Source organism: Haemorhous mexicanus, chromosome 1 (genome assembly GCF_027477595.1).
Source record: "Haemorhous mexicanus isolate bHaeMex1 chromosome 1, bHaeMex1.pri, whole genome shotgun sequence".
NCBI lineage: Eukaryota > Metazoa > Chordata > Aves > Passeriformes > Fringillidae > Haemorhous > Haemorhous mexicanus.
This window is the reverse complement of record NC_082341.1, coordinates 38,284,072-38,302,520: the sequence shown is the minus strand read 5'-3', so window position 1 is coordinate 38,302,520 and position 18,449 is coordinate 38,284,072. Positions and strand designations below refer to the sequence as shown.

The 18,449-nt window shown below is 38.5% G+C and overlaps 1 protein-coding gene across 2 annotated transcripts in view; it reads right to left on the bottom strand.

Annotated features, from left to right (window-relative positions):
• Positions 1 to 18,449, bottom strand: part of LOC132327224 (ubiquitin-conjugating enzyme E2 E2) — a 202,039-nt gene that overhangs the window by 20,419 nt on the left and 163,171 nt on the right. For both annotated transcript variants that reach the window (XM_059846192.1, XM_059846183.1), the window contains exons 4-5: positions 16,376 to 16,508; positions 2,339 to 2,486 (exon numbers count right to left, since the gene is read on the bottom strand). In XM_059846192.1, coding sequence (XP_059702175.1) covers positions 2,339 to 2,486; positions 16,376 to 16,508 — 281 coding nt within the window. The remainder of the gene's footprint in view (positions 1 to 2,338; positions 2,487 to 16,375; positions 16,509 to 18,449) is intronic.

Sequence of the window (18,449 nt, the reverse complement as noted above, 5' to 3'; positions counted from 1 at the left end):
TTACTCCTATTTGTTGTTCTAATGAAGATTTGCATAAATGTAAGAGTAGGGGGTAACTGATACTCGATTCTTCGCTTCAGAGGCCAGGGTGGAAGACTCGCCCATCCTGCATGTTTATGTTTGTGGGAGATGCAACGTTGCCTTTCCATTTGACCTGATCTGCTTCTGGCTGATGAATGGTGAAAAAAGAGTTCAAAGTTGCTTATCAAATCGAGACCCCTGTTGTGTCTCTGCCTTTAGAAAGGGGCAGACTAGTTAGATGAAGAGACGACTGAAGGATTAGAAAATTACTCCCAGCTGTAAAAAATATATATGCATGTATGCATGTTTCTGAAGCTACTTATGTGTATAAATATGTGATATGTTTCAATGGCATATGTATCAGTGACAACTCTTTCCATCCATCCATCCATCCATCCATCCATCCATCCATCCATCCATCCATCCATCCATCCACCTGATGGTAAGTGACCAATATTTTTTTAATGATGAAATATCAGAAAAAATCATATTGGGCAATATGATGAAAAGTAAGGACTCGTAAATTTCTGCAAGCCTTCTGCTGTTCATCACTAACATTCAAAGTTCACTTTTAAATAAAAGAATATCTAACATGAAACCGGCAATTACCAAGGAAGGCAAAAATGACTTAGCACTTCAAAAATACGTCCCACCAGTGCCTTGTGGGACTGGGATACCAATTAAGAATTTGTGTAAATTCATCAAAAAAAGGGGAAAATTTTACCATGAAGCAGTGAAAAAATCCAAAACTACTTCATAATTAAAGAGAAGATTTGAAAATGAAATGTCATAAAATTGTTTTATTTACTGTGCTCAAGACAATGCCTGTGGCTGCTAACTGAAAGAGGCTAAATGGAAGAACTTCCCATTTTTTGCGTATTAACTACTTCTACATGGTAATACAGTATGGATAATTGTTTTCAGTATTTCTCTTACACACTTGATATGCTAAAACTGTTGTTTGACAGTGTCTGTAAGGATTTAAGATTGAGAAGGCATAAGCAGTGAATTTCTAAATTTCAAATCACTGCTGGAAACTGTCCAGCTCTCAAGATGACTGTATCCCTCCAAAGAGAGTATCTGTATCCCTATGAGACAGCATGTATTCACTGCCCGTTTCTCAACCCCTACACAGCTTTGCAGTGTCTCTAGCTCTTTACCTGGTCTCTAAGACACATGAGTAAATATTAATTTGGTTTTTGTACACTTCTGTCATCTATCTGGCCTGACTACCTACAGACACTTCTGCATATTTTTGGCCACACACTAACAGAAATCAATCTTTCAGAGATGTTAGCAGAGAGCATTCAATCCACCTGAAATAAATGTGCCTAAAATGGTAACACTCTATCACTCCACCTCCCAGCTGAAAGGAGCACCACAGGTTTCAATGTTCTATACAGCAGCAAACCCACATAAAAAGAAAAGCAGTCAATCACATTTTTGCCTGTTCTCACCTTATTTTGAGTTTTGAAATATTTCAGTGCTCTATTACAGGTTTTGATTCAGCCCCTGATTATGCCAGAATCACACATTCTGCCCTTTTCAAAGCAATTTTTAGCCCGTTGGGCAAATTAAAAATAACATGAAGTGTGTATTAAAAAACAAACCATCAACAACCCTCATGACATATAAACATATCACATAATTTTTCTTCAGTGATTCTTTAGTAATTTCTATATATTATGGTTTTCCAAGGCTACAGTCAGAATTATGTGTTGGTAAATAGGGTAAGAGAAAGTGGAAATTACAGATCTAGTGGTCAAAGGCATAAAACAAATCTAAAAGAGCTGAGGGGAGAGGTTAAGTGCTATGCTAGTTAACAAGAATGACAGCTTGCTTTGAATACCCATGCTGGCTGTCCGAGATATTGAATAAACCTCATTTAAACTAATTTTCATTATTTGTAGAGTCTGCGTTAGGCATCTATCATTGTCTGTGCTATTAATATTCTTTTCAGAGACCACATTATCAGCATATTTAAATGAAAGCTTTCCTTTTCAATATTTATTAACTCATTAATATTTCTTGGTGGTAATATCCTGGTTGTAATATCCAAATTATGCATACTAAGGTATTTTCTACTGATCAAACTTTCTGAATTAAATTTTTTTTTTTTTCTCCAGTACTAAAACTGCACTTGAGCTTCTGGCATTCTGTTCTCTTTTTATACTATTTATATGAGTAGCATCTAAAATTTACATTTTGGTGTTTTTTTTCAGTAGGTATCAGTAAACCAGAGCACTGACCAGACATTACTGAGCTGACCAAATGTTAATGACGAATGAATGAGTAGATGAAAGTTAATTTGTCTTACCGGGGTTACAGTCTGTGAGGAGGGAGCAGATGGAGAGGAGAACTTTAGAAATGGTCAATGCTGGACTCCAGTTGTCCTTTAAAATGTCCAGGCAGATGACGCCTTGGCTGTTAATGTTGCAGTGGTAGATCCTTGTCCGGAACGTTACCTGGAAAGGACAGTGTGTCTCAGCACAACAGTGTTCAAGCCAGTAACTGCACAATTATTGAGCAATGAAGAACCATAGGAACAAAAAAAACATTCTGCTTTCCACGCTGCTACTCCGCTACTGCTGGTTAAAGACTGGGCAAGACAAAATAAAGGAAATGAACTCTGTCTCTTGCAGCCGTGGCCAGCAGTGAAACTGGTTTGTGCAGGCTGAGAATGGGATGCATTTCCTGAGCTTCCTCCTGCCTTGGTCTTATCAATCTCATTATTTTGTATACGGCCAAAAAAAAGCAGTTCCAGCCCCTAATCTGGACAATGTTCATAACTCAGGTCCACAGCTCTTTCACGCTTTGAAGGCAGTCAGAACAAGACAGATTCTTCTACTGTCTTCATCTGTTCATCATTTGACACAATAGATTAAGCTGTAAAAAAAAATGCAGAGGCATCACAGCAGTGACTCCTGAAAAAATTGAAGTGAAATATTTTTGAGAAAGGCTGCTCAAACTTCCAAATTTTACGTTACATTTTTATCAGTAGAATTGTTTGCAAACACCTTTGGGGGTTTTTTTTATAGTTTATTTTGATGATTTCTGTATCTATTTTATATGGTGTTCCAGGTGATCCCACAGGTAACAAACCACGGAGATTATTTTAGCCCAGAATAATGTCCTCCTTCTTCAAGGTGGAGACACAGGCTTTTTATTTTAAGAGAAGCTCAGCTAGGAAAGTTCACTTCATAATTCAGAATGAATACTGGGACTACTGGATAAGAAGGGACAATGTGAATAAAACCACCTCTTGGAGGTCATCAAGGACTAATTTCTCCATCAGTCCTACCCAAATGACAAGTCACACCCAGATGGTTTCAATGATATGTTCCTAAAATCTAAGATCAAGATGTAGAACTTCAGACATCTACCTCACCAGCAAGAGCCCTGCCAGGAGAGGGGCTGGGCAGGCAGGAGACAACAGCAGGCAAAGCACTCCTTGACTCAGGGAGCGTGCTCTTCACTCCTCTGGGACAGTGCTAATGTAAGCTGGGAGTGCCTACAAACCCACCCCTGCCCTTCCACAGATAAACCCCTGTCTGGAGAGTAATGCAAACTGGTGACAGACAGGCTCCTCTTCTGATTTTCTTCAGTATCAGAGATCTCAGTGATCTGAGGGGGACTATCAGGCTGCTCAGCAAGCAGAAGGGAGAATACAAGTGAAATAATACAGTACCTGGTTTACTTCTATAAAAAAATAATTATAGAAATCATTCTCTAGGACACTGAAAAATTCTGCCCCTTTGGATTAAATCAAGAAGCTTTGACAAAATAATGGCAAGAAAAGATAGCAGATTTATGGTATTAAAGCATTGCATTCAATAAGAAATACTTTTTCTCATAAATACTTTTCCACACAGACCTGGAAAAATGCTTTGGAGCCCACTGTCATGCACCAGTGAGTTCTGAACCAAAGAACCCTACTAAGCAAGTTCATCAGTTTTTAAATGCTTCTATATTTAAAGGTATTGCTAATTAATTGGATAAATTGACAGTTTGCCACTCCATACCCTACATATTTATAGGTTCCTTCATTTTTCCTGTTCACTTGTGGTTTTGCTTATTGTTTTCCAGCCTAAGTACCTCACTTCTGGGACTTCTGTGAGAATTTAAAATATTTCTGGTGCAATGATCGCAATTAATCCAAATGCTATAGCCAGATGATCTATTTTCTCCCCCTCATTAGAAGCCCAAGCACATTCAGCATTTGGAGGGAAGGAAGTCTTCAGTGAGATCAAAATGTTATTTATTTAAAGAATTATAATTTGGAGATAAAATTAAATGTCTGTCTACAAAAGGAAGCTATCTGGAGCAAGGAAGGTTACCAATGCACAAAAGCCATAAACTACTTTACACAAACTGCATGTCAAAAGTGCCCAGATAGGGAGATGGCGTGGAGGACCATCCTGTGAATTGTAGGTGCTCATGAATTCCCCAGGTAGGTTAACTCCAGGAACTCTTCTACTCCAGTTAGAAGTGAATCAGTGACTGCTCTGGACTGCTCAGGATGTCCCAGGACTTAGTAAAAACACCTGCTTAATTTGAAGTGTTGTATGCTAACTTTTCAGTACACCATTGTAATAAGTATTTTTGTTTAAGTATTTTACCTCAACAAGTATTTTTAAGTATTTTATTTTGTTAAGTATTTTACCTCAACAAAGGTGCTTCCCTATACTTCCACAATGAAAAATTTGAGGACTTCATTCAGTGCCATCTAAATATACCGAGTAATAAGATATGTGTGGTCTCACTGAGTGTGGAGGAAGCACTGAATCCATTGCACAGATGAAATCATACCCTCTAAAATATTTATAGACAGGTCAGTCTGAGCTTGTAACCTGCTTCAGAGAAGGTCATAGATTTGAGCATGTATTTTAAGTGCAACTGTTTTGCCTCCAGCAGAGAGGACAGACACTGCCACACATTTATTCCCCTGCCTCAGCTGCTCCTGAAGCACTGAAGTAAGGACACTGGGAATTTGGCAGGATTCAGAGCCACTGAGATGAATGGAGGCAGTTCATGTCATTCATGAACTGTTCAACACTCCATTGCCATCTCAGGCTACCTGGTGGATAAATGTATGTGGGACTACACCTGTTTGCAGTTGGAAGGCTTTTTTTAGAAAATCCCTAGACCTGAAATACAGCATTTTTTCACTATGAGTACATATTAAACCTGTGAGATTGAGAAAGGCAAGATAAGGCTTGCTGCTTACCGCTGACAGTGTCACCAACTCACCAAATATGCCAGTGCACTTTAAAATGCCTGCCTAAGACATGCAGGCATTTAAATATTTAAATAATCAACTTATTAGTTATTTTATAATGACAATGGGTTATATTTTACTAATTAATTTTAATACTGAAAAATCAATTCAATTAATTAATGAAAAGAATCACAGTGTTTAGAATTGCAGAAGAAGCTGTATTAATGACAGCCTTAATACACTGGAAACTGTGGCCTGAAGGTGACAGGTAACAGAGTTCTCACCCCGAGGCAGCAGAGTACAAATGGGATGACACATTGCTTCCCTCATCCATCTATTACCTGAAATTGCTGATAATGTGGGAAATGCTGAGATGTAACTTTCTGTATGTTGTGCTTACCATACCTACATTATAAGGTTATGCAGGGTCCTCCTATTCTATATGTGGAGAGAAACCATGTGTTAACACCTTTCCAGGGGAACTGCATTTTCTTTATTATGGTCATATTTTTACCACTGATGTCACTTAAATGTTTCCTTTAAATGCTGGACTCAAATTCCATTTATCCCCTAATGAAAACACCTACACAACCCCATGCAGGGGCTCTAAGGAGGGTGTGGGTGTACAGGCAAGTCACCTTCAGACAATCAAATGGTAGAGGAGAAATTTATGGATTTTCTTGAACCATAAGTGTTCTCTATGGATTTATTTTCTTTCATTCTGGAATTTAAAAGGCATACCTAATTTTTGCTGAATAAAAGTATAGGTCAGGAAAATACAAATTACGGGAAATAGGGAAAAATGGGACTACCTTCTGAAAACTGTGAGCACTACAAACAAACTTCCAAAAGGTAATGACAAGGAATTTATTTTCAATCAAATTTTATTCAATCAGTGTTGGAAGTAAACAATAATAAACTCATCTGTCATCTACTGCTGAATGCCAGACATGCAAAGCTATGTTTGGCTATTTGCTGAGTAAGTTTTAGGACTGAAAAAAGACTGTTTATAAAACCTGGGAAGAGGAAACTAAGATGGATTTCAGTTGAGTGATTGGAGGCAACTAGTTGAAGGCAAGATAGGCAACTTCTGGATGTTAGAGTGATTTTGAACACCAGTTTTCCAGCATGATGTAGTCTTAAAATAACTTATCTTTCTTTTGCATGGAGGTCTGAACACAACCCATGGTGCCTGGTTTCAGACTCCACTGAATTCAGTTGTAATCTTCTTCAAAACATATCAGGAAGAAGAAATGATTCCCTAGTTTTACAAATTACATGCAAGAGCTTACAGTGTGCCCTCAGGGTTTGCTTTCATCAGCCTGTTCAAACCCTCACCTCCTGCTTCTCAGTCACTGGAGCCTGGTGACTGTGTAGGGAGAGAGGAAAAATTCCCAGAGCCAACTGGAAAATAAACAAAAACAACCTCCTTTTGCTCAGCTAGCACTGGAAGCAGAGTTGAGATCCCAGGGCTCTCATTCCTGTGATTTTGGGAAGTTCCTTTCAACAACTTTCATTTCTTCATTTCTTACAAGGATGGAATCTTGCGTGCCTGCTTGAGATGAAATTTCTGTCTTCCTCAAATATTCCCCAGGAGTTCTGCTTTAATAAAACTGGAGTGGCACTACCTGAATTGGAAGAAGTTGTACTGCATACAGAAAAGGTTACATATATATATATATATATATATATATATATATATATATACACACACATACATAAAGTATGATGCTGTTTATGATGATGTTCATAGAGCTCAGGAGAGAGTAAGTTGTTCCCATCTCAGTTTGTCAGACTTTATGAGCAATACATTGGTCCACCCAGAGAAAATAAAATCAAGATCGGCCCTACACTCTTCAGTCATATGAAAAAAATAAAACTATCTAAATGAAAAGTGTATATAGCTCTGAATGACACAACATTCATGCAATAACCTTTATATTAATTAGCACCCTCTAATTTCTTACAGAATGTACTTCATTTATCTCTGAGCACTGAGGCTGCCTTTCTAAGCCAGGAAGGACTATTTCCAGTTTGTTAGTAGATATTTGTAGCATGCAGATGATCAATTACTGAGATACTTAATGATTTATCACAAAGAGTGTGCAAAAAATGACTGGCCATATGCTGCTCACTATTTAAGAGTACATTTTAAGTTTACAGCAAGAAATGAACTTCATCTAGTTCTCAAAACACTTGATTACATCTAATTTTACATGGTAAAAAACAGATATTATTTATTTTATGGAAGGAAAATACATGGTATCTGCATTAGCAGGAAATAATAAACTATAATTACGTTTGCTTGACCTACAGAGAAGTCTGATGTGCATACTGTGCTGTGCTTCCTTGGCAAAATGCACCATGCAAGACAACAGTAGCCAAAAGTGGTAACAATTTAAATGGATATAATAGCATCCGCATGAGTTCACCTTTAATATTACTGAAAATGAATCAGTATGCAATGTGAGTAATTATTCATTATATCCACTGTAATTATGAAGCTGAGTAACTACTCACACTGTCTCACTGAACAGTGTTACAGGGGAAAAAAAATTGAGTAAGCACAGCAGCACTAAGCTTCTATATTACATAAATGCACTCATTTTGCACACAGATTTAACAGCAGGAAAAATAAAAAGGAACCTTGATAATCTTTGATGTATCCAACAGAGAGAAAAAAATCTCCTAAACAGTACAAAGTTTTCTGAAAACAAAGGAAGAGAAGGAGAGGACAAGGGAAATGGATTACTGTTTGGGTTAGGGATGTTCAGAATAGAAACAAGATGGTAATATGCTAAGCATCAAAAGCTTTCTCTGACAAAGTCACTATGAGTTTTTATAAAATGATTTTCACAAAATCAGCATAACATTTCTTACAATTAGTACTTCCTTATGGAAAGTCAGCAAAAAAGTTATTTTATAACAGAGTGAGGTTTTTTTAAGATTTACTGACCATTTAACTTTTATAAAATAAAACCTCCCTTTTGAAGTTCAAAGCATGCAGGCTGTACTGTCCTACATGTACACCTCTCTCAGCTCACACCAGGGCTCCTGCATGGTGCTCCAGGCACGAGACTTTATTCCTAGACTTTATTCTAAGAAACAGGGGCCTCTTCCTCACCCAATTCCCACAGCCATTGGGTATTTAGGTACTCCATATATCAGAAGTCCTAGGCAAACTGACTTCAAAACTAGTAGTTTTTTTGTCCTGATCAGTCCATCTGCTCTCATTTTATAGTAATGGTGTGCAAAAAATTCTTTCTCTCATATCTGTGTATATTTATCTGTATCTGTGTAAAAGAGCTCAAGAAACAACATCAACTTATTAAGTATTTTTAGATCACATGGATTTTATGCAGTAGTAAAACATGCTTGATACAGCAGAATTATGTAACTTCTGAAATTTCCAACAGACAAATTGTCTTCTGAAAATATATTTGACAAGCAATATGAAAACCAGTGCTGTGAGGCAGAAGATATTCCCCATACAATGCCTCTACAGGCCCTCTTAAAGAGCTTGGGTGTTCACAGGAAATTGGAAGAAATGATAAATCACCTAAGTGTTGGTAAGGAAAACAGGAGGAGTTTAGTTAGATAGAGCTGTTTGCATCAAGATTAAATAAATCAATAGAAACTACAGATATAAATTAGTGTATTGTAAACAAAGTGAATAAGGAGGCTATTCATTAGAAGAATCACTGGCAATTCAATTTACCAATTACTAGAAGAATTGTCAGATAAATGAATTGAAAGGAAATCTCAAAGAGTTCCATGGTGTTGCCTTATCAAATACATATTTTGCACTTAATCACAATAAAACATAGTTATTGATTCTCTCCTCAGTCTAACATATTTTTGTTCACATCTATGTCCTCCACTTTAAAACTCTCATCCTGTTATTTTGAGAGACATTACACTTCCTTAAGCAGCCACCTGGGTTTGAGCTGTCCAGAGCCCTGTACCACTGCACACTGGTTCAGCATCACCTGAAGACATCACAGACTCACAGAATGGTTTGGGTTGGAAGGGACCTTGAAGATCATCCAGTGTCAACCTCTCTGCCATGGGCAGGGACACCTCCCCCTAGAACAGGCTGCTCAAAGTTCCATCCAACCTGGTCTTCAACACTTCCAGGCCCGGAGCATCCTAGGGATGTGATCTGTGGAAGAAGCTGTTTCACGGCAGGTGGTGCAAGCATGGGAACTGCACTCTGCAGCTCACACTCCTGGGAAGAGCTGTTCTGAGAAGGGCAGGATCGGGGCTGATCCTGCTGCCTCTGATAATGTCCTGCTGCCGGTAGGTTGTCCATTTCTCCCTCTCAAAGACTCCCCTGCATCTGATTTCTGCCTGCAAACACCCAAAGACTTCACTCTGCTGGGAAAACCTGCCAATTCCATTCATTGTCATGGATGAAGGACTCCTGGGCTGCTCTCAGCAAGAAGATGCAAATGGAAAGGCTGGGCGAGGAGAACAAGGGAGCGCGGAGGCACAGCGAAGGGGCCGCGGGAAGCAGCGCAGTGGGAACGCGCCGGCCGAGGCACCGCCACACCATCAGGACCAGGAGGAGCATGGGGAGGGCAGGAGGCAGCTGGAAAAAGCTGTGAGCAGCACAGCACGGCACTGAGAGCTAATAGGATGTGACAGAGGCTATGAGAAGTATGACGAGGCAAATGAATGCAAAGGATAAGGTTGACAGGAGAGCATTGCGTTTGAAGGCTGCCCTTATGATGGCAGTATCTGGGAAGGGGGGCTGGAGGAGGCTCACTGGAGCCCTGCCTGCATCAGGGTTCCAGAGAAGGTAAAAAGGGGTCAGTCGAATGGGCTGTGCTTAGGGAGTTTTAGAGCTTTAAGTCTAAATTGTGTTAGTAGTGATAAATGCAATTTAACATGTATGTCTGCCTAGTAAGGTTCATTTTAACAACGTAGTTTTTCTAACCAAGGAATGTTTATTTTTTTGCATCTACTCTTGTAAGCACTATTTTTCTATTACACTGCAGAGAAAAGTGTCCTCAACAGCTAATCACATATAAAATAAGTATGAACATGTAGAGTAGAAGCCAGAAACAAAAAGCATTGCCCCCTCAGAGATGAGGCTGAACTTACAAAATAGGTTGAAAGTGTCTACCACAGAAGAAGAATTCCATAAAACAATGTTTAGTGCTACATTACAATTATGTGTTAAAAAAACCTGAAGAGATGTTTAGTATTGCCATTAAGATCAGACTTTACACACTGTGCATAATATTTAAAAAGGAAAAGGGCCTCCCTTGTAGTCCAACAGCTGATTTAAACCATCTAGGCTTTCAAGTGCTGAGAACAGTTTTTCAGTTAGTTGTTAGGCATAGGAGACTTAGATAGCAGAATTAAATAGGACTTAACAGAAAACAGAGGTTTCTGTTATTTTAATTTTGATTTAGAGGCTATTTAGCATATTGCAGCTTTCAAGTCCTATGAACCATTTTTCAGTCAGCTGAGATTAAAGTCCCCAGCAAGATTAATTGTAGATTTGGGATTAAGAGATTCTATAAATCACTCAAATCCAAAAATACAGCTAGCAGAATACTAGGATAATGATAGATACATCCATATTGTATCAGCCCCAGCTAAATTGAATTGACACTGTAATAGACTGAACGTAGTCAAATATGAGAGTAGAAGTTATTAATAAAGATTATTCTTGAGGAAAATGCAAACTCCACTGCAGTGACAATTCCTGGGAGGAAAGTTCTCTTGAAGAGCATTCATTTTTCTACCAACACCTGTACAAAAGACTGGTATGGCTTCCTGATTTGTCAAAGCTTCCTGCTCCAGAGAGACAGGATGCAAGACAATGAAATTATTGCCTTTTCTTCAGTTGTATAGTGTACCCAAAGCTGCAGTGTTTGTACGGATGGCTAAATTTTAAAGGATCTCGAATCAAAATCTTGCATACTTGGGGAATTCACTGATTTCTTATGCGGACTGAGGACAGAAATGGAGGTGAAATTCTTCCTGTCAGACCAGCCTGACTAAAAGATGTGATACCTCCTACACAAATACACATGGACATATAATCATACATGCACACTCACAGATATACACACACGTCCTCCCTCAAGAGACATCTATGCATGGTTAGATCCCATTCAATACCCCAAAGAAGGAGCTTTGGGGTACTAAATGGGATAGAGAGAGAGAGAGAGACCTTTCCTCTGTTAAAGCCAAGGGGTGAACTGTCTGAATTCATTAAGGATGAAAAGAAAATGGTTGGCAGGAAAAAGAAATCTCAAAGGTATTTCTAAAAAAGGTTGAGGGGGTCATTAAGCCACTGAAAAAATGTAAGGTTATTTCCTTGGCAGGTCATTTAAGCATTTTTATTCATTTCTACTCTGAACAGGGCACAGCTTTGTCTATTTTTTAGTCCCTTATGCTACACGCTGTATTTTTGGGCTGAAGTGAAACCTCACCTTGTGACTGAAATTGAAGCCTCAGCAGCATCTGGCCTTTAGCAGAAAGTGAGCTCATCACCACATCTATGCCTCACTTTGTGTGCTCCATACCTTCCTTCTGTCTGGCATCTCATAAAACCAATGTGACACTGAGGATGCAGCCGAGAGGAGAGCGGTGATCGTGCAGCCCGCCCGCATCCTTGCTGACTCAGCCAACGAGTGCTCAGCTCATTTCTGCAGAAGCTTCCTCACAGTGGAAGCAACAAAATATTTTTAATTGATTAGAGCCTCCCTGAAAGCCAAAGCTGATTTGCTAGTTCTCAGGTGAGGTGTTCTAAGGGTCTTGTTTTCTGGTTGTAGAGCTAAATCAGAGTTAGGCTGGGCTGGCCCTCCACCACTCCTATCAAGCTGCATTGGTCACAGGGAGGTAAACTTTTTTGGGGAAGAACAACTCCCTCCTCTGCATGAGTGTGCTGCAGTTGTGAGTGAAGCCAAATGCCATTGATTTATAAGGAAAGCAGAGCTGAAAAGGTCAGTGACCTCTGGCTCAAAAAATTTGGAGTCCAGTTTCAAGGCATGTGACAAAGCTGAAATACTGAAACAGACTGACTTCAAAGGGGAAGAAATTAACAGTGTGAGAGCAAATTACACTCCGGCTTACCACATGGTTTATTCTCTGATGGTAAAGAGTAACTTAATTTGATTCTATGATTATGGTTTAACTTTGGAAAAACACTGACAGGCAAGGACAGACCAAAAGAAAGCTATGGATTCACAGGGGATCCGCAGTCTGTTGGTGCAGACTGGAAGGGAAACCTGATGACAGTGATGTGTTGCTATACAAAACCTGAAATGCGAACTGGATCGCACAGGAGAATTAATGTGGAAAATGGAGACAAAACTTGAAAATCTTAAATGTTGGAGGCTACAAAAAGTGAAGAAATACCTAAAAGTGAAATTTGGATAGATACTTTTTCTTTGTTAAACAAAACCTGAATGAATGAGTGATTCTTTTATGTGATAAAGGGAAAGTAGAGAAACAGATTAACTACCTAGAAGAGCAAATGAAAATTACTTTGTACATTTGTTAAAAAGAAAAAAAAAAACAATATATAGAACATCTTGTACAAATGTGGTCTCTGTTGTTTAATTAAATAATGTTTTCCAACATGCAACAGAGTGCCCAGCAATCAGATCAGGCACCAACAGTGTTTACAGAAGCAATCTGGATCCCTCAAAAAATATCAAGAACTTTGTACAATACAAACTGAACACTGTTTACACCACAAATGTATTTTAATGGTGGTAATAAAAATAAAAGGCACATATCCAAAATAAATTTTCAATACATTTTTCTCACTTAAAAAATTATTTTACCCTCCTCAAGATGCATTTGTGACATACACATGCATGATAATGGAGTGCACAATATCTGAGAAGAGATAAGGAAAAGGGATCTTTCTGCAGATTTTAACACACTGTGGATTAGGGCCCTTAACAATGAATATGTTATGTGACATGGGAATTTGCCTTTGGAATCCCAGGCTGGGTCAAGTAATTGCATCTGGGAAATACAGTTTCTGTTTCTTCCCAGGTTTTTTGTGGTCACATTTTTGGAAGATCAATTTTGACAGTACTTGTTTAAATATTTCCTTACTTCATAGTGAATGAGGGACAAAAATGGCCGACAGAAATCTCAGGAGTAATTTATGAATTCAATCACAGTGAAAAATGTGAATTAGACCCTTTCTGCTATGTTCTTACAGGGCGGTAATCTTGCCAACACTCAGGATACATTTTATGTCTTTCCCAGTACATTTCACAGTCTTGTACTTTATCCCTAGGTTTTTTAAGACTATAGAGCCATAAGGAGTTCGAAAAAATTAGACTATAACTACAAAGAAATCTAAAATAATCTATGCCCATAACCCTATAATCCATGATTCCGACAATAGCACAAAATACCACAAATCTCCTGGAGAACCAGAAGAGATGCCAGCACACAGATAGCACTGTACCATGAGGCCATGTCATACATTCCATGTACTCAGTACCTTTTGCTAGAGATCAGCTCGGGGAGAACATATTTAACTACCCTCTCCCAGCAGTGCTGACAGGCTTATGATAAGCAGTGGTCTTCCCATGCTGCTTAATTAAAGGGATTTCCCTGACCATGAATGAGTTTCGTAAGGTCTGGAAAGTAAGTGTAATGAAATAGCAATAGTTTGGGAGGTGATACAGCAGGACTGAAAAGAGGGATCATTTAGAACTGTGGCTGGAGTGAACAGGGTAAGAAGCCACGTGTTCAACACATGCTTATGACACAGTTCTATCTGACGAGTCCCCTGAGCACACGCACCCATTACCTTCTTACAGATGACAATTCCCCTCAACATAAAACTGGCTGTTTACTAAGACAACGTGGCATCATCAATTCTCTTACCCTTTATCAAGCAGTACATTTTCATATGATTTAGATGCACACATTTCTTACAGTGACAACTGGCATCAAGATAAAGGCAGACAATCAAATCTATTATGAAGCAGGACAAGAACCACCTCTTTGCTTGACATTTCATTAATAAGCAATGCACAGCTGCATTACTCATGTCTCAAAATAACACAGTTGCTCAGCACAACTGAGTGCAGACTGAAAAAGACTTTACCTTGTGGTGAAATAGCAAACTGGACCTTCAACTTCTATTTTAAAAGGGTGTCTCTTGCATACACTGCCTTAAGACTCAACAGGTTCAACAGAGAGAATGACAAAAGACCTCCCTGTAACTGGTCTTTCAGAGCTAGTTCTTACATATTAGCTGTCTGAGAGAACTTCAAGCTCCATTTTATATGCCATAAAGCCATTTTATCTGCTAAAAATTTAATTTTAACTTTTGGGAGGGACTGAATGTAACCCTTGCACGGCAGCTAGCACAAACAGACTAAGCCCAAGAAAGAAGTAAATAAATAGGGCTTGTTAAAACAGACCTTGTCCAGACAGTGGGCTGGAGTGGGGGGAGGCAGGAAAAACAGGACAGGGGAAGAATACAGGACTGACCCCAGCTCAGTGTGCCCAGAGCTCTAACAAACTGAAGGAGACATCACAAAGTTTCAAATTCTTTCTTCACCATGTAACAACAGCTGTCTAAATCTGAAACTGCGCAGCCAGAAAGGGGTACAACTCCTCTAAGACCTCTCAGTGACATCAAGGCTTCTCTAAATTGGAACACTAAAAGTGGGAAACAAAGTTATACCATCTCTAATACTGCTATACTCACCCATCTTTAGATTACTGGCTGGGAAAGTTCAATTTACAAAATGACAAGTGCTTTGCATTCACATCTCTCATTTGTTTTACAAAATCTTTCATGGTAATATCAATGTTATCTACTTCTGTAAACATTACCACTGTGGGATTAAAATTCTATATATAGGCACTTGTATTTCAATAATCTACTCAAAGTAATCAAACAGGAACTGGCTTCTCTCTCTTTTAATGCAATATCTTTCTATTATAGACCAACATGGCACACTCATCCTTTCATAACTGTGTCAGAAACAAGGTAAATATTTTTGATCTCATAGCTCCTTCCATGGGGGTCTTCCAGACACACTCTCCAAAGTGGCAAGGTGAACAATGCACCTCTTTTTGTTTTGTTTCATGGAAGACAGCCCCATCAATTTATTTGATTCTATTAACAGCACTGCAGGATAAATTTTCCTGGTTTCTGTTCCTATTAGTGAACATGTGTGTTAACATTTGAACTCAGTCTTCCAGATAAGGACTTCCAAGCATCATGTATCTGACATTGGTAATTCCTTCTCTCTGTAGGCCAGAGGATGCATTTCAGGAGGATGTTTGCCCTTTTTATAAATACATTCCACAGGTGGTTTGCAATAATCCTGTGATCCAGCAATAAAGTCCCATTCTGAGATCCTCCTCAGCAGTTATTACCTCTGCTAATAGATGATGCTCTGTATTGACACATTCCATCCTTTTTTTTTTTTTTTTGTGGTCTTCCTGACCACTAGATTTTTCATGTTTGACATTTCAAGTTAATCATGGTAATGATCTGCCACCTTTATGTTATTGATACCCTCCTCAAGATCCATTTGAGGATCCATTTGATCCAGTTCTCTGTTTCTGGCTGGTATCATTATAAACAACATTATAAAAAGAATTCCTAAGGATTTCTATAAATCTCTGTCACTCCAGATTCTGGACTTGGGTGCCATATTTCAACATTCTTCCAGAAAACTGATGTAAAGCAATTACTTATTATATCTTGCACCTGCAGATACTATTAGGGGGGCTGAAATAGGTGCATACTTTTTTCCAGACAGCCAAACAAGCCCAGTGAATTATGCGGGTCAACAGGAAAGATTAAGTATCTTCAGCTACTTATAAAGGGTGCAACTCAAATACAAGCACTTTCATATTAGAAACAAATCCAAATTTTAAAAAAAATAGCTACTGGAAATTATGCAACCTTTTTCTAAATAAATCCACATGCATTCAGCTATACTGGCAGCATGCAAGCAAATTGTAGCCAGCTATTTAAATTCTTTCTATCAAAAGAGTCAAGTTTCAAAATTCATTATTGCTTTGAAAGTTTTATGTTTCATCCTAAAATGATATACCAACATACACATTAAAAATATCAGCAGGAGATGACTCCTATCAGACTTTGAATATCCTTCTACTAACCTTGGGTGGTTTAAAAGGATAGTCCGGTGAAAAGGTTATGTCAAGGAAGAAAACTCCACCTTCATATACAGACCCTGGAGGCCCCAGTATAGTTGACCTCCATTCATAAATGTTGTCTCCTTTGGGTCCAGCACTAAAATAGAAAACAAAAATATAATAACCACATGCAATCAAGGATATACTGCATCAGTTATACTCTACCAGTAGTGCTGCTGGTTTTGCTGTAACACCAGAAACTAAAATTGTGTACACATTCATTAAGTTAGATAGAACATACATCTGATGTCCTAAGCTCTGTCAGAGAAGTGATATATTCAGCCAGGAAGAAGTATTAAAATCACATCATAAATTATTCAAATAAGCACAGAAAAATTCCCAACTGTCTTATCTCAAATATTTTAGTGGGCAGATGTGAAGTATTTACATTGCAAGGATATAGAGACTTTGCTGAGATGTCTTGTCACTGTCTTGCTTCACAAGCCATCCTATTTTCACCTACCTCCTCATCCACCTACCTCCTCAGTCAGTAGCAGTGTAATTACACACATTACAGAGCACAGACTGTACTAAAGACTGAGCAGGGTACAACCAACCTTGCAGCTGCACTTGTTCCTAACCTAAGGTCTCCAGTCACTACCACAGAAGGTTGCTTCACCCTGCAATCATTGTCCTATCTTAAAAATAACATAAACAGGAAGTGGGCTATGTTAATCATGTTAAATGCAACAGGAAGTGTTGGATTATGTTAATTCAAACTCCTTGGTTTAAAACACAGTACTGAAATAATATTCAAAATGTACAAAACATAATCCTGTATGAAACAAGAAAACTCTCTCACCCGTATGGTGAATTCCTGAAAAAGATGAAATAAAATACTAACTAATAAAAGTTCTTGGGCACGACTCTTCTAAAAGCCAACACGGCCTCCTTTCATACAACACAATGCCTGTCCATACAGGCATTTTACATGTCAGTAAAATATGTATTTTACTCAGGATGGCCTCTTAAAGCATATGATGACTTCTTTTCCATTCACAGACTGCTGATTACAGGACCTGAATTTTAATTAGGTTTAATTGGAATGGTGACTTCCAGATATCTGATTAATATTTTTTAGAGGAAGAGAGCGCCGGTAGATACCTCAGAAAAGTGATGTGGTATTGTCTTAAGGCATTTCTTGCGAAACAATTCTTGTTATGTTTGCAGTGAAGGTTTCTGCAGCGTTCAGGGGTTTGTGGAATCACTCAGTGTGTAGAACAGCTGAAAGCTCTTGGCTATGCTCCATGCCTCACAATGTACCCAAGGTACACAATTATTATACGACATCATGTCATGTTCACTGCTCAACTATTCGTTTTGTTCACTGGAAGTTAATAAAACCCGCTTTCACCTGCAATTCCTTGGGCTCCCTTCATTAAAACTTCTGACTGCATGATTCCCTGAATACAGCTGCACGACTCAGTCCTGTGCAGAGCACTTCATTAGTCATGGTACCTACATCCATTTTCTATAATAGCTGTTAATGCTTCTTGGCTTTCTAAACTACCTTGCTTTCTCAACAATAATGGGTTACAGAGACTATAACATTATGGAACGTTCCTTTTCTATCAGCCATAGTAACAAAACTAGCAATTGTTTTAAAGATGAAATCTGGCTTTTTAAGTGGCACAATAGCAGAAGTGTTGCCATCCATATTTCACAGTGTCGATAATACATCAGGTTGCTAGCTGCCAAACAAATTTAATTTACCCAGTTCTCAGTTTGCATTAACCTTTGAATAATAAAGCACAGCTGAGACTGCTGTAAGAAACAAACCAGAGAATGAATAATTAAAACCACCTCCACTGCCTTTAGAAAGACCAATCCTGAGTCAACAGGGAAGGTTTAATTGTGACTGAACTAGGCATTAAGGGGCTAATTGAACTCTTTATAAGCCCAAATAAATGCAGTCCTACATCAGTGGTATGGTATACAATGCTCACAGAAAATAAAACTCCTAAAAAAAAATGCAGGCAATTATTTCAAATAGAAAAGACAAAAAGCAAGGCAAGTCTAAATTTTTCGCCAAAGAAAG